General features: G+C 40.5%; 2 protein-coding genes across 4 annotated transcripts in view; one reads left to right on the top strand and one right to left on the bottom strand.

Annotated features, from left to right (window-relative positions):
- The window catches only part of JMJD1C (jumonji domain containing 1C), a 253133-nt gene extending 237521 nt beyond the window's left edge, over positions 1–15612 (bottom strand). For 2 of the 3 annotated variants that reach the window (XM_075534262.1, XM_075534264.1), the window contains exon 1: positions 15455–15612. The gene's annotated coding sequence lies outside the window, so the exon portion shown is untranslated. The remainder of the gene's footprint in view (positions 1–15454) is intronic. The other variant, XM_075534261.1, reaches the window with a different exon arrangement.
- REEP3 (receptor accessory protein 3) overlaps positions 14754–26079 on the top strand; it is a 109056-nt gene continuing 97730 nt past the window's right edge. Inside the window, exon 1 of the mRNA XM_075534266.1 lies at positions 14754–15312. Coding sequence (XP_075390381.1) covers positions 15281–15312 — 32 coding nt within the window. The 5' untranslated portion in view covers positions 14754–15280. The remainder of the gene's footprint in view (positions 15313–26079) is intronic.

The raw sequence follows: 26079 nt of genomic DNA, 5'->3' as shown, positions 1-26079 counted from the left end.
TCGAGTGGCTAGGAGTTAGAATTAAGTTGGTAAGTGTGAGTTTGGTTTTGATATCCTCTAGTGTTTTACCCTTCACTGCCCTCCCACCCCTGGTACCTAACAAAGAATGTTTCTTTCTGTGTGAAAACCTTTTCTTGACTCCTTAGTCTTTTATCTATGTCCATTTGTGGTTGACATATCGCCCAACATAAAATCTTTTAATGCCTAACTTTTAGCAAGTCACGGTCATCTACTTTGTCTTTTGGTGTTTATTTTTCAGTTATGTTTGATAGTGCGTTTATGCCAGGTGTATTAGTCTGAGTACTTTAGAGAAACAAATCCACAGAAACTCATATGTATAAGAAAGAGTTTTATATAAAGGGTAAGTGCCCATCAAGAAAACATCCCAACCCAGTACTGCCCAAACCCACAAATCCAACATTAACCCATATGTCCAACACCAATCCACAAAGTCCTCCTCCATCTCATAAAACAGATGCAATAACGCCGACTGCAGGAGGAAAGCCGAATCAGTGAACGTGTAAGCATCTCAGCGCTGGCAGGGGCCTCCACACGGCTGCTCCTGCACCCAGGGCTGCATTGGGGTAGGTCCATGTGGCTTCTCCTTAGGGATGTCTTGCTGGAAGTGAGCCTTGCCAGCTGAAGCAGGGAACTGGCTACGGCAGCTGCACACTGGTCCAACCATCACAAAGCAAGAGACCCAAGAACTTGAAAGGTGAGGCTCCCTGAGCCATTTATCCCTCCGCCCTTCAATTAACCCCACATGTGTTTATCAGCCAGGTTGGCACAATAAACTCACCAGGTATAAAAGTCCCTGGTACCAGTGAAGGATTAAGCATTATACTGATAACTGTAAGGTGTACAGTTTGCACACTCCATCAACTCCAGGGGGAAAATGAGGCAGTTTGCTTCTGTAAAGATTTAGTCTTGGAAATCCAACACAGAAGTTCTATTCTGTCCTATAGGGACACTGTGCAAATTAATTGGCTAAATGACAATTGAGTTTGGTTATTAGGGGTACTGCTAACTCCAAGTACAGTGGTTCAAACACACCAGGCATTCTGCAGGAGAAAAATGATGCTGTCTGCTCCCATAAAGATTTACAGGCTCGAGGTTGCTATACTTAAGGCAAATTTTTGTTGTTAGAAGTTTGTCCCTATTTTTTCTTTGCGGGTCTTTATAATTTAAGGTTTTATATTTAGGTTTTTGATCTTGAATTTCTTTTGAGGGGGTATATAGCATGATACATGGGTACTGTTTCACTCTTCTCCAAATGGATATCCAGTTTCGTCAGCAGCGTTTGTTAAAGAAAGCTTCCCCATTTAATGAGTCTCAGTTCTTTGTCAAAGATTAGCTATGCAGAGGTGGAAGAATTTGCTTCTGAGGTTTTAGTACTGTTTCATTGATCTACATCAGGTCTATATACTTCTCAAGGCAGTGTTTCCATCTCTCTAACTTTTACCCAAAGATCTGTGCATGGCTCAATTTACACCACATCAGAACAGCAGTTTTGCCATACTCAAAGGACTGGATTTATGTTCCTTTGAAATATTCTTTAAGTTTGAGGCACAAAAAGAAGTTTGAAGAGGCAAGATCAGGGCTGTAATGTAGATGAGCTAAGGTTTTCCAACAAATTTCCCATAGGATAGCCTTTGCTACTATCAAAGAATGAGAAAGTACATTGTTGTGATAGAAAATAATATCTGTAAACAACTTTCCTAATCTGTTTCTCATAAATGAAGTTCTCAATTTTCTTAACCTCTCCCCACCCCCCATAATAGGTGCCTGTAATCACCCTGCTGTGTCCTTTGAGAAAAGTTATCAAGATGGCCCCTTTGGAATTCTAGGAAACAGCTGCCATAAGCTTCTGAGCTGACCTCCCTTCCATGAATTTAGCTGCTTAAACAGACCCCTTGGAAGTCTTTCTTTTGTTTCCATCCTCTTTCAAAAGGTACCCTAAGGAGACTAAGACAAGTGTATTATAGTTATTTTCAAGAGGTAATACATTTAAAGATCCTGCCTAATGAAAACATTTTACTAAGAACGGTACCATTATTTCTTCCAGGTAATTATGATCGCTATTAATCAATCCTCCAGCAAAAGCATTACCTAAGAACAAAATGGTGGTGGTATGGGGATAAAGTGAGACAGAGGGAGGATGAGAGAGAAAATACTTAATTTTAGTACATAAAATGTAGCTAAATTCACCATTTCAAAATCTCTTCCCTCCCAAATAAATTAAAGACTGAACTTTAACCACAAAGAGAAATATTTTTTTATTTCCATGTTGTAGTAACATGTCAATGGCTTACCAGGAGAATTTACCAGGAATCAACATTTTCATATTGATTCCAAGTGTGAAATTTGTGCAAAAGGAGAATGGCTAAAATACTTACTATCAAAATCATTTTTATAAATTTTGTTAATTTGCTGTTATCCCTTCCATCTCTTTACTATCTCTTCCAACTCACATAAAGTAACCCCTAGCACTGCCCCAGCAGTTCCTTATGACACATCAGTTCACTCTCTATTGAAACTGAATCCTTCCTCTCACTCTGTACTTAGGGGATGGAGAAGAGCTGTCTGCTTTTGTATAAGATGGAAACATTTAAAAACCTGCCAGTTCATCAAGTCCCCTTCCATGCACAACTGTCATTATAGAGTGTACTTGCACACTGCATCTTTCTTGGAGTTGGAACAGAAGAAATCAATTCTTAAGAAATAAAAAGACAAAACTTTGACTACAAAACCTTCAATACAATTCTAGGAATATAAGCGGCACAGCTACAACTAACAAAAATAAAAGCAGAATTATGGCTAGTAATTATTCAGCACTTACTCTATATTGAATAATACAATGGTGCTTAAAGTTATTAACTCTGTGATCAAATTAACTCTCTAAAGTTAAATTTTTAAGTTAATTTTTAAAAATAAAGTTAATTTTATAATATTAGGCCTATTTTGCAGATGGAATGAAGCTAAAACTACACAACTCCTGAGTGTAAGACAAGAAGAGTTGAGGCCTAGAGAACTAATAAATGTAAGCCTTGAGTGGACAAGCTCCAAAGTTCTCAACTAGAAGACTAGAAACCACTTCTTTTTTTTATTTCAAAACTCTAATGCTCACAATTTTTTAACTGCAAAATGCCATATGAGATTATAGGGTCTTTTTTTTTTTCTTACTTTCAGTTGAACTTATGTCAATTCAGTACGGGTTCACGTGTTTTCTACTGGCAGTCTTTGGTTAGTTAGAAATAAGAAGGCAAATTTATTAACACTAAGTTTTTTGAGGGAAAGTTTCATAATGTGAGATATGTAATGGAAAACCAATTTAAGAGATCCTCTGTTGTGAATCTCACATCTGAATCTATGCCAGACAAACAGTCCTAGCCCAGAAATATCTGCTCCACCCTCCAGCCTGTCTCTCCCTCCAAATCCCACTCTTAAAATCTACCAGCTTTTTATTACCACTGGCAGGAAAAGGAAACACTGAATGAACCAAATAAAGGAAGCTGAAGTTGACATCTTTTTTCCTTTGAGTACTGGGTAATTCCATCTCACATTTACCTGTTTTTTACTGAATTTCTCCAACTCATCTCCCATTGACCTGGCTTTTGATGACTGGTGTATCCTCTGATATCTTTAGTTCTGTCTATTCTTTCAATTCATGACAACTTGGAATTTCCATTCTAGTCCTCTCTTGGATCAAAATTATTTTGATTTATTAATGAACATATAACGCCATTACCATCCACACACCTGCAATTCATAAGTACCATGTCTTCCCTATTTTACTTCTTTGCTAGTTCCACTTGATTTGCTCCAAGTCACACCCTGCAGTGACACTGTAAAACAATCATTTTGGCTGCTTGTGGCTGAGCATATTCCTTAAAATTCTATAGGAAGCCTGTAAACAAAAATATCAGACCCTTTGTATGACCATATTACTTGCTTCTTTGCTTTTGTGGCTAGAACGGACCCCTCACAGGCAGTTCGTTGTGGGTTGCCTTGGTGTAGAATAGTCCTGCTCCACAGGGATGTCCAGGCGATGACCTTGGAAAGCAGATCACCAGGCCTGTCTGCAAAGATGCCTCTGAGTGGGTTCGAACTGACCGTCTTTTGGCTAGTAGGCAAGCACTCCTGTTTCTGCCACCCAGGGATGCTCAAAATCTTAAAGAATGTTACGTATCTAATCCCACAACTTTCCCATCCCCAACTCCCTGAATGAAACTAACTTATAGTTCTTTTCCTTTGAATCGTTAGAAGACATTTTTATTTACAGATATGATAACATTATCAAGCTAGCAACAACTCCTAATTCTTTCTCATTTCCCACTTTACCTGCTCTGGAGACTTAGTTCTCACTCTTCAAGGTTTAACTGGCTTGCTGAGTTTTGAAATCCTGACTAGTATGAATATCTCATAGTACTTAGTGTAGTCCTAAATATTTCAGTAAGAATTTATTCTAGATACTGCGAATATGAGTGAAACAGGCCAGACAACGTTCCTGGCTCTTAAGAGAGCCTACATTCTAATGAGAGGAGAGGGAGAAAACAAGTACTACCAGCAGCCAGCGCTAAGTACTATGCAGAGAACTCAAATAAGATGATCTGAGAGTGATACAGTGGCTAGGCTAAATTGAGTGATAAGCAGTGAAGGAGGTACCTGGAATTTGAATGACATTAAGAAGCCAACCCTGGAAAAATAGTTGCTTGTTCTGGAGCAGCGAACAGTAAAATGCCAAGACTCCAAGAGAGTAAAACATGGACAGAAAAAAGATCAGTGTGGACAAAGCTCAGTGGGCCAGGAAGAGAGTGGTTATAAGATAAAGTTACAAAAGCAAGCAGGGGCCATTTCACACAAGGCTTTGTGGGTCAGCCCAGGTAGAGTTTAATTCAAGAGGAAAGAAAGTCACAAGAGGGGTATTTTTAAAAAATCATTTTATTAGGGCTCACACAGCGCTTCTCACAATCCATCCATCCATCGTGTCAGGCACATTCGTACATTTGTTGCCCTCATCATTCTCAGAACATTTGCTTTCTACTTGAGCCCTTGGTAGCAGCTCCTCATTTATTCCCCTCCATCCCTGCTCCCCTCTCTTACAGTGGTTTTAAGCAGTAAATGAAGTCCTCTCATTTGTGTACTACACAGGTCAATTTTGTTGCTATGTAGGTGACACATTTTAATTGAACAAGAATACCAATAGGGAGTTTCATTAGAAGATTTATAATAACCCAGGTGAGAGAAGACAGACAGCCACCTGGACTAGGGAGGTGGTGGAGATGGAAAAAAAAAAAAACAATTGCAGATTCAGGTTAGGCAGGAAGCAGAACCGACAGGGCTTGATGAAACACTACATGCAGTGGGTGAGAGGAAAAACAGGAGTCAAGGACAGCCTCTAGATGTTTCACATGAGGAAATGAGAGAAGAGGAAGCTAATTTAGTGAGATGGGAAAGAGCTGGAAAAGATATTGGTTTGGAGGAGCAAAAATCAAGGGTAGAAGCTAAGAATTAGAAGGACTCATAGAATATATACTTCAACTGCTTTAGAGAGAAGTAAAGAGTGGTTAAAAACTGGTCTATCTTACTTGCTCCAAACAAGGAATCGTATGTTTAGGAAGTGCCACTGTGTCAGGTTAACAAGGTTCCTTTGCTACCGTGGACCCTTTTAGCAGTCTGGTAAAGCTAGGGGTCCAAATTGTGATTCAGTTAAAAAAAAAGTAAAGGACTACAAAGAAAACAAATTGTATTGTTCACACTGTATGTGCTTCTTTATCAAACTCATTAAATAACAAGTACGTATCTAAATTCAGAATTTCAAAACAAGGATAAGTGTATTTCAAAATAAGTATAACTAATGTGGTAAGAAATATCTGTCATTTCTATTGGCTAAAAGTTAAACGTTCTACTAATATTACTGTGGTTTACTGTCTAAATTTCAAGAAAAGGTTGTTGTTGCTCATAGTGAATTCCAACTCTTCACTTAATTAAGGAAAAATAGAATTTTTTACCCTCTGAGTTTAGCGATTCCCCCACTCCCACCCCTTGAATTCTATCCCAAGACACGCAATTGTGGATCCTAGGTGAAGAGCTTCTGGTTAAAACCCTGTTAATCCCATAATAGCCAAAAACCAATAAATAGCCTTTGGCCTGGTTTTGCTACCTCCAGCATTTTTTTCCAAATCCATCCATCATGGTGATGAATGTTTACAAAGTCCAATCTAACAACACTCCCTGCTGAAAGTCCTCACAGGCGTTCCTTTTGGGAGAAAGTCCCAAAGCCTTAGTATGGCATCCAATGCCAGGCTCTAGCTCCACCACAGCACTTCCAGCCCCGCAACCAGCACTTTGGAAAAGTGCCTTTGTGTACAGTTGCTCTCTCCCTTTTCCTCCTCTATTTATCGAACAAAACTCCATTAATGTAAAACCCTACCATGGTAATATCTTTCTATAGCAATGACTCCTTTACCCCAAACTAGAGCACTAACCTCTCATTCCTTGGAAGGTCAACATCAGTAAAGGTTTTACAAAGATATAACACCGTATTTTCACATACAATGTGTCCATATAAGCAACATGCATATACCTACAATATACATATTATGCATAGGAAACTAATGCCTGAGGGGATTGCAAGGTTTGCAAAAACTTTATAATGGTTACTTGTATAAAATACAGTATACTGGACTGGTCTGTACTTTACTTCTGTACCCATGTTATCTTTTCCAAACATGATAGCCCACTTCTCTCAAGTTCACTGTTATCCCCACAGGGATGGAGTTGGTACTATAAACCCTGGCCTTCTCGGACACTAGTGCTTAGTGTGAACCCAAGCTAATGCACTAAGTCCAGATGGAAGACATACAGCAAGAGAGTAGTCTTTCCTTTAGGAAACTTTCAACATAACACCAACAGGACTCTGTAACCAACAGGCTTTTCAGTAGAAGAATGTAAGTCTTAAGATAAAATTACACCATAAAGCCAAATACTCTTTAATATCTAGAAATAACTGATTTTCTCTATAGCTAATATGATCTATAATTACATTATTCCTACTGGTTTGAGCATAATGAAATGAAAGCCTCTTGTAAGCAATGAAACACTACACAGTTTACTATAAAGGTTATTATTTCCATCTGCAAAAAGAATGCTTAATACTGGAAAGATTTCAAGGATCTGCCAATTTGAAATTGTAAAAAAAAAAAAACACCTGAATTTCTGGTGCTTGCATAGTGTCATGGGTTATGTGTTGACCTACTAACCATATGATTAGCAGTTCAAAACCACTAGCTGCTCCTCGGGAGAACGAAGAGGCTTTCTAATCACTCCCACAAAGAATTCCCGTTTCGGAAAACCATAGGAGCAGTTCTACTCTTATCTAAAGTCGCTATTAGATGGCACTGACTTGATAGCGGTGAGTTTGAGGCTTTATTTTTTTTGGATATGCAAGGTTACATGGTACAGAATAGAATGTGAAATACATAATAGTCCCTGTTTTCAAGAAGCTTAAAACCTAATTAGGATGGATGGCAATCACAAAAATGTCCACGATTTTAAATATGATCCTTTAAACATCATATAGCTTAACCTTCACATATGCAGTTGAAACAAACAAATAAAATTCATCACCCCAAAAAAATCTTTTCAGTGAAATAAAAAACATTATATAAAGGAACTTCTAAAACGTTCATAAAATATAAAACTAAAAGATAACTTTTATGAACTTTTAGAAGTCCCCTCATAAACAGTATGGAATATTTCACAGCAGTGGATATCAATGAGCCACAGTCACAAATAATAACAGGACAAGTCTCATAAACATACTATTAAGTGGGGAAAAAAGGAAGAGGAAAGGAGGTGGGAGGGAGGGAGGTTCCCTTGGAAGACCATAAAAGGTCTGCAAGAGGTGCCAGAGAAGAATCAAGAGAGTCCTTGACTTGACTGATTTTTAACAAGGTTTACAAGTTCTTCCGAAGGCACAGGTATCAAAAAAATGGGTTATGATAAACAATAATAAATGAATTTCACATTAAGAAAAGTGGGAATTCAAGACGTTTGGAAGGGTTGGACAACTTAAACATTCTGGTCAAGTTCTTTCAAAGATTCCTTTGGGTTTGTTGGTTGAGACCAGGAGCTTGATTAGAGCAGAAGTTCCTAAACCTTAGAGTCTGTATTAATGGCTCTGATTATTTTACTATATGGCAAATTATGTACTGGCATACCTACTTTTATTTCACTTTGCTTTTTAGCACTTTGCAGATACTGAAGATTTTTTTTTTCAAACTGAAAGTTTATAGCAACCTTGCATCAAGGTAGTTTATCAACGGTTGTTTTTCCAACGGCATGTGTTTACTTTGTGCCTGTTGCACTTTTGGTAATTCTCACAATATTACAAACTTTCATAATGCTATTGTACTGTTATATAGCAGAAATAATTTTGCAGGCACAGGGAAACCAACAAATTTGTATGACCTGCTTTATTGCAACATTTGCTTTACTAAAGTGGTCTGGAACCAAACCCACAACTCCTCCAAAGGATCTGTATATCTAATTATGGTGAACCTGTTATAAAAGACTTCTGGGCTCCACCTGCAGAAATTCGGATTTAGTTGATCTAGTGTAGGGATCTGTTTAGAAAGTATCCCAAGTGAGTCAAATACAGGGTGTACAAATGGCTCTGCACTATACAGAATAGAATAACGTTTTGAATGCAAAAGGATGAACATGGAATTTTTCGCACATACATGATGGGTTTTATTTTATCAAAAGCTTGGCATATATAAGAAAATGTAACAATGCATATACCATAGCATTCCACACATACTCACCAATGAGCAGTATCATTCTGTTTAATATTTGCTAATTTGGCAAGTAAAAAGAATTTCATCTGAACTTCCTTACTTATAAACCAAATCAAGACCAAATCCACTACCATCAAGTCAACACTAATTCACAGTAACCCTTTATAAGGTCTCCAAGGCTTCGTCAATCTTTCTGGGCAGAGACAGTCTCTTCTTTGTCCTTCAGGGTGGCAGGTGGGTTTGAACCACTGCCCCTGTGTTTAGCAGTCCAGTGTTTTCTTCACAGTCCTCGATGAGACTGAAAGCATTCTCTTTGTGGCAGGCAAAATTTACTAACAACATGTTGGTCTACACAGTCTTCCTCTCTCCTCCACTAAAATCAAAAGTTAATGAGAGGAGAAAAGAACTCTAAGAAATACTAATGTAGTTATGAATTAAATTTTCTTTAATGCGTTTTGAGGCAAATTGAATTCCTTTTAAATAATTTGGTGCTGAACTATACACTCCTGGAGCAAAAACTAGTTCTGAATTTAGACCAAGTGTACCTCTGGCTTAGTTAAGATTGCAGTATGCCCTGGATATTTGTTTTGTAAGTGTGCTACTAATATTACTTTCATATGTAAAATACTGATGATTTGTTTTGAATTAATTTTAAAATGTAGTACAATTATTAATTGTCAGCATATAAAAATATGCTTTCCCAGTATATCATGTCTTGCATCTAGTTTCTTTGGAGATGCAGTTTTAAATTCTTAAGTAATCACATTTGCCTTTCTGGTTTCTCATTTTAAGACACGTTTAGACTTTTCACTTATCAACATTACAGTACCTTAGTACTTTTTTAGCACATGCACATTTCTTCAGTTTTCAAAATGCTGGCTTAGGAAATCCATCTTTAACTGATGTGAAATTTCACCTTTCTCTTAGCCTAAATGTACGCACGCATGCACGTGTACACACACACACACACACCGTATATACGCACGTATAAGCGGAGTTTTTCAGCACATTTTTAATGCACATTTTGTAGTAAAATTAGGTGCCTCGGCTGATTTTCGGGTCAGCTTATACTCGAGTATATACAGTATATGTACATATACACACATATATCATTAAGTCTGTGGACATCTTGTTATCTTAGTGACCTTCAAGTCAGTCCAGACTCATGGTAACCCCCAGGTACAACAAAACTAAATGCTGCCTGATCCTGCACAATCCCCTTGTGATCCACAGGGGTTTCCTTGGCTGAATTTCAAAAGTAGTTTGCCATGTCTATTTTCCTAGTCCATCTTAGTGTGGAATCTTTACTAAAACCTTTTCAGTATCTTAGCAACATGTCTCTCTCCACTTTAAGGTGGATTTTTTTTTAGCTGTGCACAGGGTACACTAGCCAAAAATCATCTGCTTCTCTCCCTAGGCCACCAATGTCCCCTTCTGGAGTTTACTCAGGAGGAAAATCCAAAAACTGGAAAAGTAGCTGTCAAATGTAACTGGGGGAAAACGGAGAAGGAGCATTAACTTTCATTATTTACCCTTTTAAACTTTGTTCTATGTACTTGAGTATAGTTTTGCTTTTTAAGTTGAGCTTATCAGGCACGATGAAATTATCGACCACTTTAGCTTTCTGCAAAGTATACCACAAATCTCAAACCCACCAGGTAATATTTGAATCATAAGTCTTTCTTAAGGTGGAAACTGAGAACTATAATATAATCGATTATATTCTGGACAGTGAAAATTGCTCAAATGTGTTCTGAACCCAAGCACAAAAACATTTTCGCTTGAAGGAAAATTAAAATTCTTTTCTCTATACCCTCTTGTTTGGTGAAATTATTGTCTCTAGAAAAGAACATCTCCATATGGTCAGATCCTTACCAAGTTCCCCATATCCTGCCATAGTCTCCATCCACTGTTAACTAGTAACCATCTTTTCCTGAAGACGCTTACAGCCAGGTTCTTAATTCAGAATCTAATCTTTCTAAGTAACTGCAACTTGATCATTGTATTTTCCGTATCATTTCTTTATAATTCAATTTCAGTGTTAGATGCCAAACCTGACCTCTGTAGTAACCACACTACCTACCATAAGCAGGCAGGATGTGAGAACAGAAGCATTCACCTAGTAGCAGATGGAAAAAGTACAGGCATCTTTTTTAAGCTAGTTAATTTCAAAACCGCTCTTCCTTTTCACTACTTCGTAAATAACTATTAAAAGTACACTAATTTAGTAAATCGTAGCTCTTCTCCAAATGAAAATGTTTAGCACTAGAAAATACTATCCCAATAGAAATGGCTTTGTGACCTAGTATTAAGTCTCATTAACATACTCATTAATAATTACCTAGATTAGATCCTATCACTATGCTCTGTAATTCTCCCCTCATTACCTACTCTCTCAGGTACTTTCTGACTCTCTGCTGATGAACTGCCTTAAAAGGCAAGGGCCGCACAATCCACCTAACTCCTAGGAGAATTACGTGAAGGGTGTAGGAGAGCACTTTAAAAACAAAGTCTAACTTCCCGTATGTTTCCAAATCCCTTACAAATGATCTTCAGAACATTATCAACCCAATTCAACAAGAAACACAGAGTTACTAGCCAGACTGGTGGTGGAACTAGAACTCCTGATAGGATGTTCTTTGTCCCACAATGATTAAAATCAATACCCAGAGAAATTGTGCAAAACACAATTAGGAAGAGCAGGGTATAACACAACACATGAATACTAGTGATACACCTAAGAAAATAAAACAAGTACGTTCAATATTTAAAGATGTAATTTTCTATCTTCTGCACAAGGAAGGATCTCAGCCATGCCAAATTGTTGTGAACAGGGTCTGGGGTTGCCTGCGACTGTTTCCACTCAAAACAGAGACTAAATTTATTCTGCAAATAGGAGACAGAAGAAAAGCAGTAGGGTTTGGTACTGCCAAACTGCTTCCAAATTTCAGTGAAAATCAAGCAAGTTATATATACCAAATGGAGCATGCAACAAAAAGCAGGTTTTGCGAGGATTATAGGAAACAATTATCTGTACCAACATTTCTCCAGGGGGTTACCACATCACCATCCCCTGAAGCATCTTACTCCACTGCTTATCTAAATCTCTAAATCGCAGATGCTTTTTGTCTGGCTACCTATCTTAATGGCCTTGCTTACCTTCCTGAGTTAGACCATTCCTTAAAAGGAATTTTTACAAGGGAAAAGGCTGTTACATTTTGGTTTTCCAACATACTAAATGTTAAACTACGTTGTATTTCTAGTATTTTCATTAACAGCAGGCTAATTCTTTCACACCCCTCTATTAAAATGGGAAAATGATTCACTTTAAAAGATTCTGGGAAGTATTTCTTTTTCTTCTATAGCCCCTAGCACCTTGCCTTCCCATTGTGAAGCATTATTTAATGGCCACCAATTAGCAGAACTCAATTATCCAGGCACAGGCTAATACACAGAAATTTGCCTCCAACTAATATCTGGCACACTTCATGAGAGGTTCCTCTTCAGAGTAAGTGACTCTTACTTAAGACTATATACCCTAAATAAAATATGAGGAAAATCCAAACGATCAAATCCATCTGACTCTTAGCAACCCTATGGGACAAAGTATCAAAAGGGAACAAACACTGGAGGGGTTTTCTTTTGCATTGTCAGGATGAGTCAACAATGTGTATGCAGTATGGGGTAAGTAATACTCCCAATCCAAGGCCTACTTTCCCAGGTAAATAGAGGAACAGAATCAAAAAGTGACATAGGACTATAGAGGCAGAAAATATAAGAAGCATATGAAATGAAATTTAACACACAGCAATCTAAGGACAAACAAGAGAGTACTAAGAAGTCTTCCATATCTCAGCCACCCATGAAGAAATTACAAGCCCTGGCGGCTTAGTGGTTATGCACTGGGCTGTTAACTACAAGATTGGCACTTTGAAAGCACCAACCAATCCACTGGATAATCTGTATCATAAACTTGTGGGGGCTGTTCTACTGTGCCCCATAAGGTCCGTATGAATCACGTACTGAGTCAGTAGCGGTGAGTTTGCTTTTTGGTTTTGGACCCTCAAAAGAATCAAGAAAATGTTTCCCTAAGATTTCTACATTATATGCCTAAACTTTTTAAATACTTTGATAGTGAAGGGTTGACCACCATTCTTAGCAAACATATTCAAACTGATAACTATTGAGAAAGCATCCTATGCTAGGCTAGTTACTGGGAAAACCCAAGAAGTATCTAATACACCCTAACCTATCCTCAAACATTAACCATCCAGTAGATGACATGTGGGTAAAACGTAGCCATAATATCAGTACTAACAAAAAATATGAGTTAAGAAGGTCTCTGAAAAAATATGAGTAAGTTTGACTGAAAAAAATCTAAGACATCTTTATGGCCTAAGACATTGAAAATTGAGGATTCTGATGAGTCGGTTAAAAAAAAAGAAGGGCTGGGGAGCAAAGTTTTAAAAGAAAAATGAAGTCTCAACTAAAGGACTGGAAGCAAGTTGGTTCAGGGAAGAGGGAAAGGGGAATGAAGCAATAGGAGTTGAAGACTGAAGACGGTGAAATCAAGGCTAATATATTTTAAGGCCCGATCATGGAGACATACAAATGCCATCCAAATGAGTTTTACTGAGAAAAAAAATATTCTGAAAGAACTGGTATGTATGTGGTAGTATAATTCATCCCCGATGAATGATGGAACATGGCCAAAAATAAGATTCTGAACAAGTAAAAAGTGTTATTAATGAGTTTCCTGAAATAAAATATCATCTTAATATTAATGTGAAAACCCAAAGAATCTAATCCTTGGGAAGAAAGTAGCTTCTGAGCTCAATTATCAAAGTACTAAATTAAAAAAATATATACTAAATTTATGAACCCTTGGAACTGAAAGTAACAGAATAATCTACACAAGCCCCTGATTTTCTTCCAAGAAAGTCAAGGCACTGCCTAAATATGTTATTTAGCAGAGACTCCTGTCACTCCTGGAAGGCAAGAGAGTAGGTTAAAGTAAGATTAACCTGTTTTTACTATGGGAAAACTAAGGAGCAAAAAGAATTACAGTTTGGTCACAAAATGAGCCATTTTCTAGGGCTTTAATTAAAGGCTACAAGCTCATGTTTTGACCTGTATTTTTTGCACGATCTCAGTACTATAATTATCTTTTCCTATTATCACTACCTGGGGAAAAGGCCTAGAGTAAACGTAAAGATTATTTTCTCAATATCTACTGTCACTCAATCATAAGAGGTTTAAAATCCTACCTTCATACTGTAAGCAGTAATCCAACCTACAGAAAATAAAGTAAAATAACCATCAAGTTGATTCGGGCTGAAAGCAACCCTGTGGATGGAGCAGAAGGGTTCCTATAGGTTTCGAAGACTAATTTTTTTACGGGTGCAGACAGTCGGCCTTGGCATCTTAGGGTCCGGTGAGAGTCTGGTGGGTTTCAACTGCTCAAGTATTTGGCGGGTCAACGCTTAATCCACTAGGCCACCAGGTACCTTTCCCCCAGCAGAAGCTGTAACTAGCACGGCGGTCAGGAACCCTCCTCCGCCCAGCTTTGCACATGGGCTATCTGGCAGGCGCAGGAAAATACAGATTTGTTTCAGTCAATCAGGCTCTGCAGAGGCTAGAACGGAAAAGTGCCCTAAAAGGCCCGGAACAGTGGCATCACTACACCCACTGCTGCAAACATGAAATCCAATGCCCTCCCCCGCTGCCCCTCCCTGCACTGCACCATGCACCACCAGACTCGTGGCACACGGGGCCTGTGCAAGGAGCCGCCAGACGGTTCTTTTCAAGTGCGATATTTGGAGGATGCCCTTGGCGCTGGGCCTCAGAAAACTGAGAAGGGGAGGAGTCGCACTCAGAATCTTGGCTCATCAGCCTGGAGGGCCCGGCGCAGACCAGTCCCCCAGACATAGAGTTCCTGCTAACCATTTGTTTTTCACGCGCGCAGCAATGCTCCCCCCAGCCCAGTTTCCCTCCTCCGACTACCGCCACCTCCATTCCCTGATGGGCCTGTCCGAGGCTTAGAGGAGGAGGAGGAGGAGAACGGGTCAGGGCTGCGGGGCGGGCCCGCGGGGGCCGGGGCTACGCCCGCAGCCAGCGACGCCTGGCCGCCTGGCCGCCTGGCAGCCCCCGGAGCCCGGCCACCCGGCCTTCGCCCCGGCCAACGCGCCGCCGCCGCCGCCGCCGCCTATCAGCGGAGCGGAGGGCGGGGCCGCCCGGCTCAGCAGCAGCTCGGCCGGCGGGCGGCGAAGGGCGGGGGGGACCGACCGCCGCGTAGCTCGGGCCGCGGCGCGCAGACGACACCGGGCCCGGCTCCCGAGGGCGCCAGCGCGGCCCCGGGGTGCACGCGGAAGCGTCGCGCGAGGACTGCTGTGGGCGGCCTGGTCCTCCGCTGGGCCCGCCCCCGCCCCGCAGCACCCCCCTTCCCCCCGGCCGCAGGTGCGGTCCGAGCCCCGGAGAAGATGGTGTCCTGGATGATCTCCAGAGCCGTGGTGTAAGTGCTGCCCGCGACGCCCAGCGGCCCGCGCGAGGCTGGAGGGCGGGCTGCGGAAACGCGGGGAAGGCCCGGGCCTGGGCGGGCGCGGGGGGCCTGGCCTCGGGCCTGCCCGGGGGCCGGGGGGACCCGGCTTCCTCACCCTGGTCCTGGCTGCTGCTGCGCTCTCGGCGGCGGCGGCGGGAGCCGGCGGCTCGGGGGCGGCGGCGGCGGCGGCGGCGGTCGGGCCGTGTGCGGCGGTGCGGCGCGGCGCCCCTGCTGCTGCCGAGCGAGGTGGGCAGGCGCGCTGGGCTGGCGGCGCGCGCTCCCCGCTCGCTGCGCGGCACCGCCCTGCAGGCCCGGGAGCGGCGCGCCTCGCGGCGGCGCCCTACGCAGGCTCCGCAGACGCCGGGCGCGGGAGGACCGCGGCTCTGCGCGAGGACCCGGCGGCGGCTGCGCAGGCTTTGTGTCCCGCAGCTGAGGCGTTGCGGTGTCTGTCTCGGCGGCGGCGGCGGCGGCGGCTTGCCATTCGGTCACGTGTGGTAGGAGGAGAGACGGGTCTCCAGCCCGAGGCTGCTCCCAGCGCAGGAACCTTGGGAAGGGTCCTGGCCGCCCCGAGATTTCGCTTGCGGAGCAAAGTTTGGGAAGGGGACCCCCACCCGCTCACCATGGCCCCCTAGCTGGGCCTTCGGGGTGGAAATGTGTGCTGAGGGAGAGGCTGCAGGTGCCTGTTGCCTGGGTTCACATGATCCGTTCAAGTCACCGTCCTCTTAGCACACGTCGCTCACAAGAAGAAAAGCACTTGCGTTCCAGTGTTTGGCCCCTGATAGTGTGGATGCCGTTTGAATTGATTTCCTCCCATCCTGCGCACCTCACCGTTTGCCTTAAAAAATAAAAAGAAACCAAGTAACTGCAATGACGTGGGCCTGCTTTACAGTTGAGGCCCGTGGAGCCATTCTTCAAGACCTCAGGAGAAGTAGTCTTAGTTTAGCCCCGTTCTGAAATGTTTATGTAACACGGCAGCATTCTCTGGTTAGCTTTAGAATTTGGGGGTTGAGGGATAGCATTACCAGATTTCTTGAAATTTCGTTTTTCACGAATAAGAAGCTAAATTTTATTGAGTCTCCCCCCTCACCCCCAGAATGATTATCTTAGAGCTCCATTCAACCTGATTTGCAAAAAGTCTTTCACAACTTGTCATTTGATTGTCTTAATGCAGCTGACCTTCACAAAGCTGCTTGGTTTTGTCTGTACAAAACTGAAAATCAAAAGTAAATATATACCACTGTCACCTTAGGTGGTTTGTTTAAGGCTTTCAAGCCTCTCTTTTGAGACTATCCTTGATCTAACAGATGTCTCACAAGAGCTGTGTCCGCACCAAGGAAGTCAAGTGTCTCGTGGGGAATAGTCCAGTAAAGATTACTGCCTACGGAATCCCAGGGAGGCAATTCTGCTCTGATCAGAATGAACTCTAAGGTACACAATACTAACAATAACAATGGGAAACTGCCTTTACCAAAAACTCTGGCTTCTCTGGACCAATTTTCAACAGTAGAAAATTGGGAAGCACTTTAGTTCAAGTTATTGAAAACAGTAGATTTTTGGTTCTGAACATTGACAATATAAATATCTGTTCTAGACACTGCTTCCAGCACAAAGGCCTGTAACAGAATGGATCATAGTGAAACTGACAGTTCAGGTATACAGACATAGAACGCGTCAAACTGTCAACTCTTTTAAGAGTTGTACCCGGTGCTATAAGGCATTGATAACAAAGGGATCATAGCTGATTGGAGATTGAGAAAAAGGCAAAGGTTACATTTGAGATAAATTGTAAGGAAACTAGGAGGGCAAAAAAGAAAAGGGAAAAGATTTGGGGCATAGTGGAAGGAAAGTCCTGATTGTAAGTGTTTGTGAGGGAATAGGGATGAGGGAAAGCTGGGAAGGTTGTCCAGGACTTGTTTTTTTGAGGAATTTCAGGAAGATTTATTAGGCAGTCACAGATTTGCCTCAATTATTTGCCCTTCTGTGAGAGGGATACCCTTAGGTGAGATGGGAGACCAGGACAATAGTTAGGAGGCTCCCCTAGCTGGAGCAAAGGCCAAAACCAAACTTGTCTTTACCACTTCACAGTCATCTTATGTGTTACCGAGGAAACCTCAATTCTATAGGGTTTTCTTGCCTTTAATCTCTATGGAAGTGTACCACCAGGCCTTTCTGCCATGGTGATCATTGGGTGAGTTCAAACTGCTAACCTGCCAGTAGCTGAGCCCAAACCCACTGTGCCACTGAAGTCTGTAAAAGAACGAACAGGATTATGTTGTTGAGGTGTGAGGAAAAGGAAAACGAGCAGACATAAAAGGGTAAAGTCATGGGGAAAGGTACCTTTCAAATATCAAGAAATGTATTTTATCAGCCCGTGAGCAACAGTAGGAGTCATGGTGACGGGGCAGTAGAAAGAACGGGCTTTTCACTCCCATTTAACATTTACAGTCTCAGAAACTCACAGGGTTGTTTTGCCTTGTTTATAGGGTCCCTATGAGTCAGCATTGACTGGATGACAGTGAGCTTTGCTTTGTTTGTTTTGTTTTTTGGAGCCAACACACTTGTCAAGGCATTGTAATTTTGGCCCCTTGCTCCCTGCTTTCAAGATCTTGACCATTCATTTGATCCCAAGTATCAAGATGTGAAAGATCAATCACCAAATCAACAGAAACTAGAGTCTTTTTCCACTCTAAGAAACATAATTTAGGTTATTAACCTACTGAAGCAGCCAGCTGAAGAAACAACTCTCCACACGAATCTCTCGTGGGGTGAACAAGGAACCGAGTTATCCAAAGCTCCCTTACATGCCTGAGCCAGTTTCCCCCAGATTATAGACATCTTCCCTTTGCTGCGTGACACTGGGGCAAGAGCAGTAGCTTGGAATCTAACCTGGATGCCAGCTGATGGCTGTGTGTGGTCTTGGGCAACAACATCCTTAACCCTTCTGAACTTTGGTCTCATCTTAAAATATTCTTTTACTTCGTTAGATGGTTGTACAGGAGCCTGGGTTGCGTCGTGGTTTCCCATTGGGCTATGATTCTCAAGGTCTACATTTTAAACCCACCAGCCGCTCCGTGAGATACAGACGGTGGCGGGACTTTCGACTCCTGTAAACAATGATATCCCCTGGGGCAGTGCTATGAGTTGGAATCGAATCTATTGCAGCTGAGTGTGAAGACTATTGTGGAGATTAAATTAGCAGAACTAAAACTTGTCACATACCTGCCATTTGGTATGTGCTTAAAACACAGAATTGTTTTTTATAAAAGGTACAAGATGGCATAGGGAAAGAAAGATCATTGTACGCCAAGAAATGTGGAATTTAGAATATATGGAAGATATAGGGTAGCCAGGAGCTGGAATCAACTAGACAGTAAGTTACTTGATTTTGGGTCATTTTTTGGTGTTTGTCTGCTAGAGGGGTGGATGGACGTAGAGGCCTGGTCATACTAACTAACCAAATTATAACTTTGAGTCAGCCTTTTACTGATTACACACCTCGGCTAACTTCTCTGTAAAATCAAAATGTCCTGTAAATTCTTTTGTCCGACTCAGCACTCTATGCCAGTATGTAATTTTTTATCATTTCTAATTCATTTGAAATCAATTTACTTTAGTTTTCTTCACAAGCAAAGCTAAAAGGTTAATTTTCAATTATTAAGGAATAGAAACTCAGATTACCAAGTGATAGGACTTTCATATGGGCTACCCATACATCACTTTTTGAAACATGACTCTCACAAATGGAAAGAAATCTCATTTTTTTCCTAACTTATTTTTATTATATCATGTGATGGGTAAGATCTCTGAAGCTAGATTCACTCGATTGAAGTATCAACTCTGCCATGCCCTGGTGGTAACTTACCTCACAGGAGTAAATAGATTCATATACATATAGGGCTTAGCCTATAACACTTGGCCACTGATGAGTGTCTTCTAATTTTTGCCTTACCATAATTTTACCTTAACCGTAAGTGTCGATAGTTGTTATCAGAACAAGAAAGTAGGGAACATTTAAACTGTTTTCCATTTACCTTTTTTTCTTTCAGTTTCTCTGTGTGTGACAGACGTTTAACTGAAGTAAAAGTTTTATTCTATTCATTGTATTATTGTATGCATTTCACATTTTGCTCTGACATTTTTTGAATATCTAATATTTGATCAGCTCAGTACTCATAATTTTCATAGTCATTCATCTAGTTTGCATTTTGCGTTTAGGTCATTTCTAATACGTTATTATCATAGAAAGTGCTACAATGGACATCATTTACATGTACTTTTTCTTTTATTCATTCTCTTTCAAGTACTCATGAAGCCCCACCCAACTTAGACTTAGCTTTCAGCAAAAAATGGGTATGTTCAAGATGGTATGGCCAAACACTGACTTATTTTCTTAGGCTAAAGATCAAGGAGTATTTGAGTCAAAGACTATGCACAGTTTGATAGAAATTGCTAAATTGCTTTCCCAGAGGATTTTAATGTTTTACATTGTTGCCAGCAATATGTGAGTGCTATATTTATTTATTTAGAGTACTATATTTAAGTATTGTTAGCACTGGGTTTTAATTTCCTTAGACTTTCCCAACAGGCTTAACAGGAAAAAAGAAAAGGCTTTCAACTCCCATAACAGGTTACAGTCTTAGAAACCCACAAGGGCAGTTTTGTCCTGCCTGATTGGGTCACTTTAAGTCAGAATCAATAGGTTTAACAAGACTCTTTGTTTTTTGTTTACATTTTATTTCTTAGTAGTAAGGTTGAATATTTTTCCTAATATTTGCTTATTATTTATATCTCCTATTGTACAAACAGTGTATATGTACTTTGCCCATTTATCTTTCTAAGATTTGATTATTTTACTTGTTTTGTCTGTGCTCCTCACATATAGAATTTAACTTTATGTCAGATTTGATTAAATATATTTCTCAGTATAATTTCACTTCTCTTTAAGATATTTTTATTGTATATGGCATTCATATTTTTAAAATAAGTCAACTTGTTCACCTTTTACTTTATGATTTATCATTTTGAAATATAAAACATTACTTTATATACCTAATAAATACTATTTTCTCATGTAGTTCATACATGCATGTGTGTATTCCAAACACATTTAAACATGTCTCTGTTATCAGTAGATGGCTGCAGACAAATTCTCTCAGTAATGCACTTGGCTTAATGTAATTAGATTGCCTTCACAAAGATCAAATCAAAACAGTGGCTTCTCACAGCATCAGCTGCACCTGCTGAGAGGGTCAGGCTATGGCTATGGTTTGGGGAGGATTCCAGAGGGGTAATCTTTCTAGATTTTACCAAAGGATAAAAGATGAACTTGGGGGCTTATTATGAAGAAGTTTTAAGAAAGGTGGCAGCTGCATTGATAAGAAAAATGTCAGGAAAGTTGCATTTTTCTTTTTTTAATCAAAACTGTGATTAAAATTTTTTATCAAAAATTTTTTAATCATTTTATTGGGACTCATACAACTCTTAACACAATCCATACATCCATCCATTGTATGTCAAGCACATTTGTACATTTGTTGCCATCATCATTCTCAAAACATTTGCTTTCTACTTGAGCCCTTAATATCAGCTCCTCATTTTTCCCCCTCTGTCCCCGTTCTCCCTTCCCTCATGAACCCTTGATAATTTATAAATTATTATTTTTTCATATCGTATACTGTCTGATGTCTCCCTTCACCCTCTTTTCCCTGTTGTCCATCCCCCAGGGAGGAGGTTATATGTAGATTATGTAGATCCTTATAATTGGTTCCTCCTCCCTTTCTACCCCACTTTTCCTCCACCCTCCAGTATCACCACTCTCACCACTGGTCCTGAAGGGATCATCTGTCATGGATTCCCTGTGTTTCTGGTTCCTATCTGTACCAATGTACATCCTCTAGTCTAGCTGGATATGTAAGGTAGAATTGGGATCATGATATTGGGGGGAGGGAGAAGCATTTAGGAACTAGAGGAAATGTTTCATCATTGCTACACTGCACCCTGACTGGCTTGTCTCCTCCCCGTGATCCTTCTGTAAGGGGATGTCCAGTTACCTACAGATGGGCTTTGGGTCCCCAGTGTGCACTCCCCCTCATTTATAATGATATGATTTTTTGTTCTTTGATGCCTGATACCTGATCCCTTCGACACCTCGTCACACAGGCAGATGTGCTTCTTCCATGTGGGCTTTGTTATTTCTGAGCTAGATGGCTGGCTGCTTGTTTACCTTCAAGCCTTTAAGACCCCAGATGTTATGTCTTTTGATAGCTGGGCACCATTAGCTTTCATCACCACATTTGCTTCTGCACACATTTGTCTTCAGCGATCATGTCTGGAAGATGTGCATCATGGAATGTCAATTTAATAGAACAAAGTATTCTTGCATTGAGGAAGTCCTTGAGTGGAGGCCCAATGTCTATCTGCTGCCTTAATACTAAACCTATAAATGCATGCACATAGATCTATTTCCCCATCATCGTATGTAAATATATTTACATATGTACATGCCTGTATGTAGACCTCTATAAATACCGTTTCCTCCTAGTTCTTTCCTCTATTTCCTTTTACTTTCCTCTTGTCCCACTATCATGTTCAGCCTTCATTTGAGTTTCAGTAATTTCTCTTGGTTACATTGCCCTTGATCAATCCCTACCAGGCCTCTTACACCCTCCTTGCCACTGTTTTTTGGATCACTTGCTATTCTCTTATCCCTGGGGTAGTTAACACCACCTCCTTTGCCCCACCTCCTCCTCTCTCATGTTCCCCTGGAACCATTGGTCTGCTGTTTTCTCCTCCAGACTGTTCATCCAGCCTATCTTATCTAGATAGATCTGCAGAGATAATAATATGCACACCAAAAACAAGACATAGCAAAACAAAGCAACAAAAGAAAATAAAATGATGACAATAACAAAAGCAATAATTAAAATAAATAAATAAAAACGAAAAACCTGTAAATAGTTCAAGGTCTGTTTGACCTCCAAGAGTGTCCTCTGGTCAAGTCTGATGGGGTGTCACGCCCTGGCCCCAAAGTGTATCCTTGGCACTCCCTCAGGACATCCCTGTTCTGTTTCCCCACTGCTGCTGTGCCTTACGCCCTTGGTGTTTTTCCTAGGTGTGGTGGGTCAGACCAGGCCAATCCCAACACTGAGTCTCCAGTGTTGTCCCCTGTAGGGCCATGGATCAGCCATATGGTCCACTCTGTGCATTGGCTGTTCTGAACAGGGATTTCGTCTTCCAGGCGCGCTCTACTCTCTCTTCCCCTTCATTTGCTGCCATGTGCTTTGATCAGACTTGTCCCTCTCCCCGAGCTGAAGCTTCAGTGCTGTCCTCTGAAATAAATTATTCTGGGAGCGGAAATTTTTTTATATCACAAAATTGCCTCTGCTCTTGGTTTGAGTGTACCTTTGGCTGCCTCCCTTCACTCACGTTTTCATGAGCAGCTGATGGTTTCAAACTGCTTACCTTGCAGTTAGCAAACAAAGCTTATCCTACTAAGCCATTCCTACTCCTTGTCTGGCCTTATCTGGCAGTACGCGTGAAAACCTCAGTTTCTTTCCTTAATTCCTCTTCAGCCTGTAGGAACTTCAGAATCTCAATAGCACACTTTCAGAAATGTACTCCAGCAGTGTTTTCCCCTTTCTTCTCAGCATCATTTCTTTTTCCCCCTCACTCAAAATCTTATAAACATACATTACTTCCCCCATCTTAAAAACAAACACATAAACACTTTCCACCTATTAATACGCCATTCGTATTGCCTCCATTTCTCTGTCTTTAAGGCAAAAAATTCATGAAAGAATACTGTCTCTATACAGTGTGCTGTTTCCACCAGTCACTCAAATGAATCTCAGTCAGGTTTTGCCACCACCAACTACCTTGAAGCCAATCAATAGTGAGGTCCACTTAGCCAACTTGTCTGGTCCTCATTATTAGCAGCTTTTATTTAGTGAAGTTGCTCTCCTTGAACTAGTTTCTTCACTTGGTTTCCAGAAAGCTTAGCTTTTGTTGTTGTTAACCTGGTAACTCAGCAATCATTCCTTTCTCGGTTTCCCTTGCAGATTTCTCTGCATTCTCTTACCTTTTACGGTTGGTGTGACTAACGCTCAGTCCAGAAGACCTTTCTCTCTTCTGTCTTCCACCAATCTGGACATAGTGATATTTCAACCGTATTTTCAATCCTCTTCCATTGAGAGAGGCGTGGGAGAACGGGGGAAAGGGATAAGCATTCTAAATAATCGTCTAATTTTCCCTTCATGACCAAAACTACTCAACAGATTCTACTTATTAGCTTTCATTTCAGAAACTATTTGCTTCGCCACATGTTAACTGTACAAGGGGGTCTTTAAAAATTCGCAAAAATGTATATTATGGAAAATTTGTGCTTGGATTTCTGTGTGGGGATGGGGGCACCAAAATAAATTGCTCATACTCACTTGTTTTGAACAGACCACGTCTGACCAGAGTCTTGTTTGAGGTTCCAAGAAGGAGAAGGCATCGGCTTGAAAAGAACCCCCATTAGAACAGGATGAATTTAGCTAAAACTCAAGCAAAAATCAGCATCACATTTATGATGAAGCATGAGGGAAAGAATGATGAAATCACTGATACCTTATAAAAAGTTTATGAGGACAATGCTTCAAAGAAATCAGTTTACAAGTGGATAAGAGCAGAGCTTTCCATGGAAACTTTTTAACAAGATTCTGAAGAATTTCTTGGAAGAATGGAAACATGACTGTCCCATATGATCCTGAAGACAAAGCACCATCAAACTAACGTCTATCAAGAGGCAGAAATAGTCCAGGTAAAACAAGTGTGAACTAATGAAGAACAAAGGTCATGACAGCAATTCTGGAGATAGTCAAACCGTATTTTGTTTGTTGACTTTCTGGAGGCCCAAAGAACAAACATTTGCTATTATGAATCTTTTGAGAACGTTAACCAAAGCTTTAGCAGGAAAACTTCACCATAAAGTTCTCTATCACGACAATGCTCTTATTTCTCTTATCAGTGGCAAATTATGGTAGAGTTTAAGTGAAAAATCACTAGGAACCCATCAATTTGGCTCTGTCTGACTTGTTTCCTAATCATTAAAAATAATATTTAAGGAGTACTCATTTCTCTTCATTTAATAATGTAAAAAATACTGCATTGACAAGACCCACAATTCTTTAGGGATAGAATAAATGGTATCTTATTTAGAATTTGAACTTGATTGAGCTTATATTGAGAAAATAAAACTTCCTATGTTTTATTTTTATCTTTTAATTCCACCGCTCCAGACACTTTTTGAAGGCCTCTTGTGATATTAGATATTTCTTTTTCCATGGAAATTTTGTACCCTTTTAGGTCAGAGATTTTTATATTCTCTATTTTCATCATAGAATTAAATTGTTAAAAATTTTTTTAAATAAATTGTTCAAATAAATAGCATGTTACATGTTACACTCATAATGGCACAAGTTTGAAATTTTAATAACTTAAAATATATCATTACTCTGATTTTAAACATGGGATAAAATTACTGCTACATTGCTGTTAGCATAATTTGAACTATGTTTGTGTCATTGATTATGTATTTTCACTAAGTTAAAGAACTCGTGGCACTTTGGAGAAAGCATTATTACACTGCTAACCATAAAAGTCAGCAGTTCAAACTCACCAGCTACTACATAGGAGAAAGATGAGGCTGTCGGCGTCTGTAAAGGTTTCCAGCCTTGGAAGCCCTATACAAGGTTGCTACAAATCTGAATAGACCTCATGGGAGTGGGTTTGGTTTGGGTTTTTTACAACTTCTGTATGACTTGGGAGGCCAAGGTTAAAAACTGCTCATTGTAAATATATTTTTGTGTGTGTTTATGAACTGACCATTCAGTCATAAGTGACCACTCTGACCAAGGTCGTTATAGAAAGTTTGGGTTAGAATGGGTGGGGGGAGGGGTGGAATAGAACAAAATTCAAATCCCCAAAATAATAATAAAGACCAGACTGACTGGTTGAAAAGAGACTAGAGAAAGAAACCATGAGACAATTACCCAGAAAAAACCCTTGTAACTTGAAACAACACTCCCAGAAGCCACCTTTTAGCCAATACTATTGTTAAATGGAGTCCAATTGGCTCCTACCCGTAGCAATCCTACATGGAGCAAAGCAAAACACTGCCCAGTCCTGCACCATACTCATAATTGTTATATTTGAACCCATTGTTGTAGCCCATGTGTCAATCCATCTCCTTCAGGATCTTCCTCCTTTTCACTGCCCTTCAAACCTAGTGCCACAGTATAAATTCTGATACTGTTGGGCAGAGTAGAACTGCCCTTATGGATTTCTGAAGCTGTATATCTTTGTGGGAGCAGAATGCTCAATAATAGACAGCACTATGAAACATCATTCATGGAAAACATAATCTTCAGAACAATCACTATGAGTCTAAAAGGGCAACATTTTCCTGAAACCAATGAGAGATCAGAGAACCAGTTAAAAGAAGAAAAAATGACATTAGGAGTGATATTTAACATACACACACACACACATTAGGAGTGATATTTAACCTACACACACACACACAAAGAAGAAGTTGAAAAAAAAAAATCTCTCACACCCTGGGGTCAATTCTGATTCATGGTGACCATACAGAGCAGGGTGGAACTGCCCGTGAGTTTCCTAGTCTGTAACTGTTTACCAAATCGAAAGCCCCATCTTTGTCCTGCGTCAAGGGCTGGTGTTTTCAAATTGCAATCCTTT

Source organism: Tenrec ecaudatus, chromosome 16 (assembly GCF_050624435.1).
Source record: "Tenrec ecaudatus isolate mTenEca1 chromosome 16, mTenEca1.hap1, whole genome shotgun sequence".
Lineage (NCBI taxonomy): Eukaryota > Metazoa > Chordata > Mammalia > Afrosoricida > Tenrecidae > Tenrec > Tenrec ecaudatus.
The sequence above is the reverse complement of the archived record's forward strand: the minus strand, read 5'-3'. Positions and strand labels throughout refer to the sequence as shown.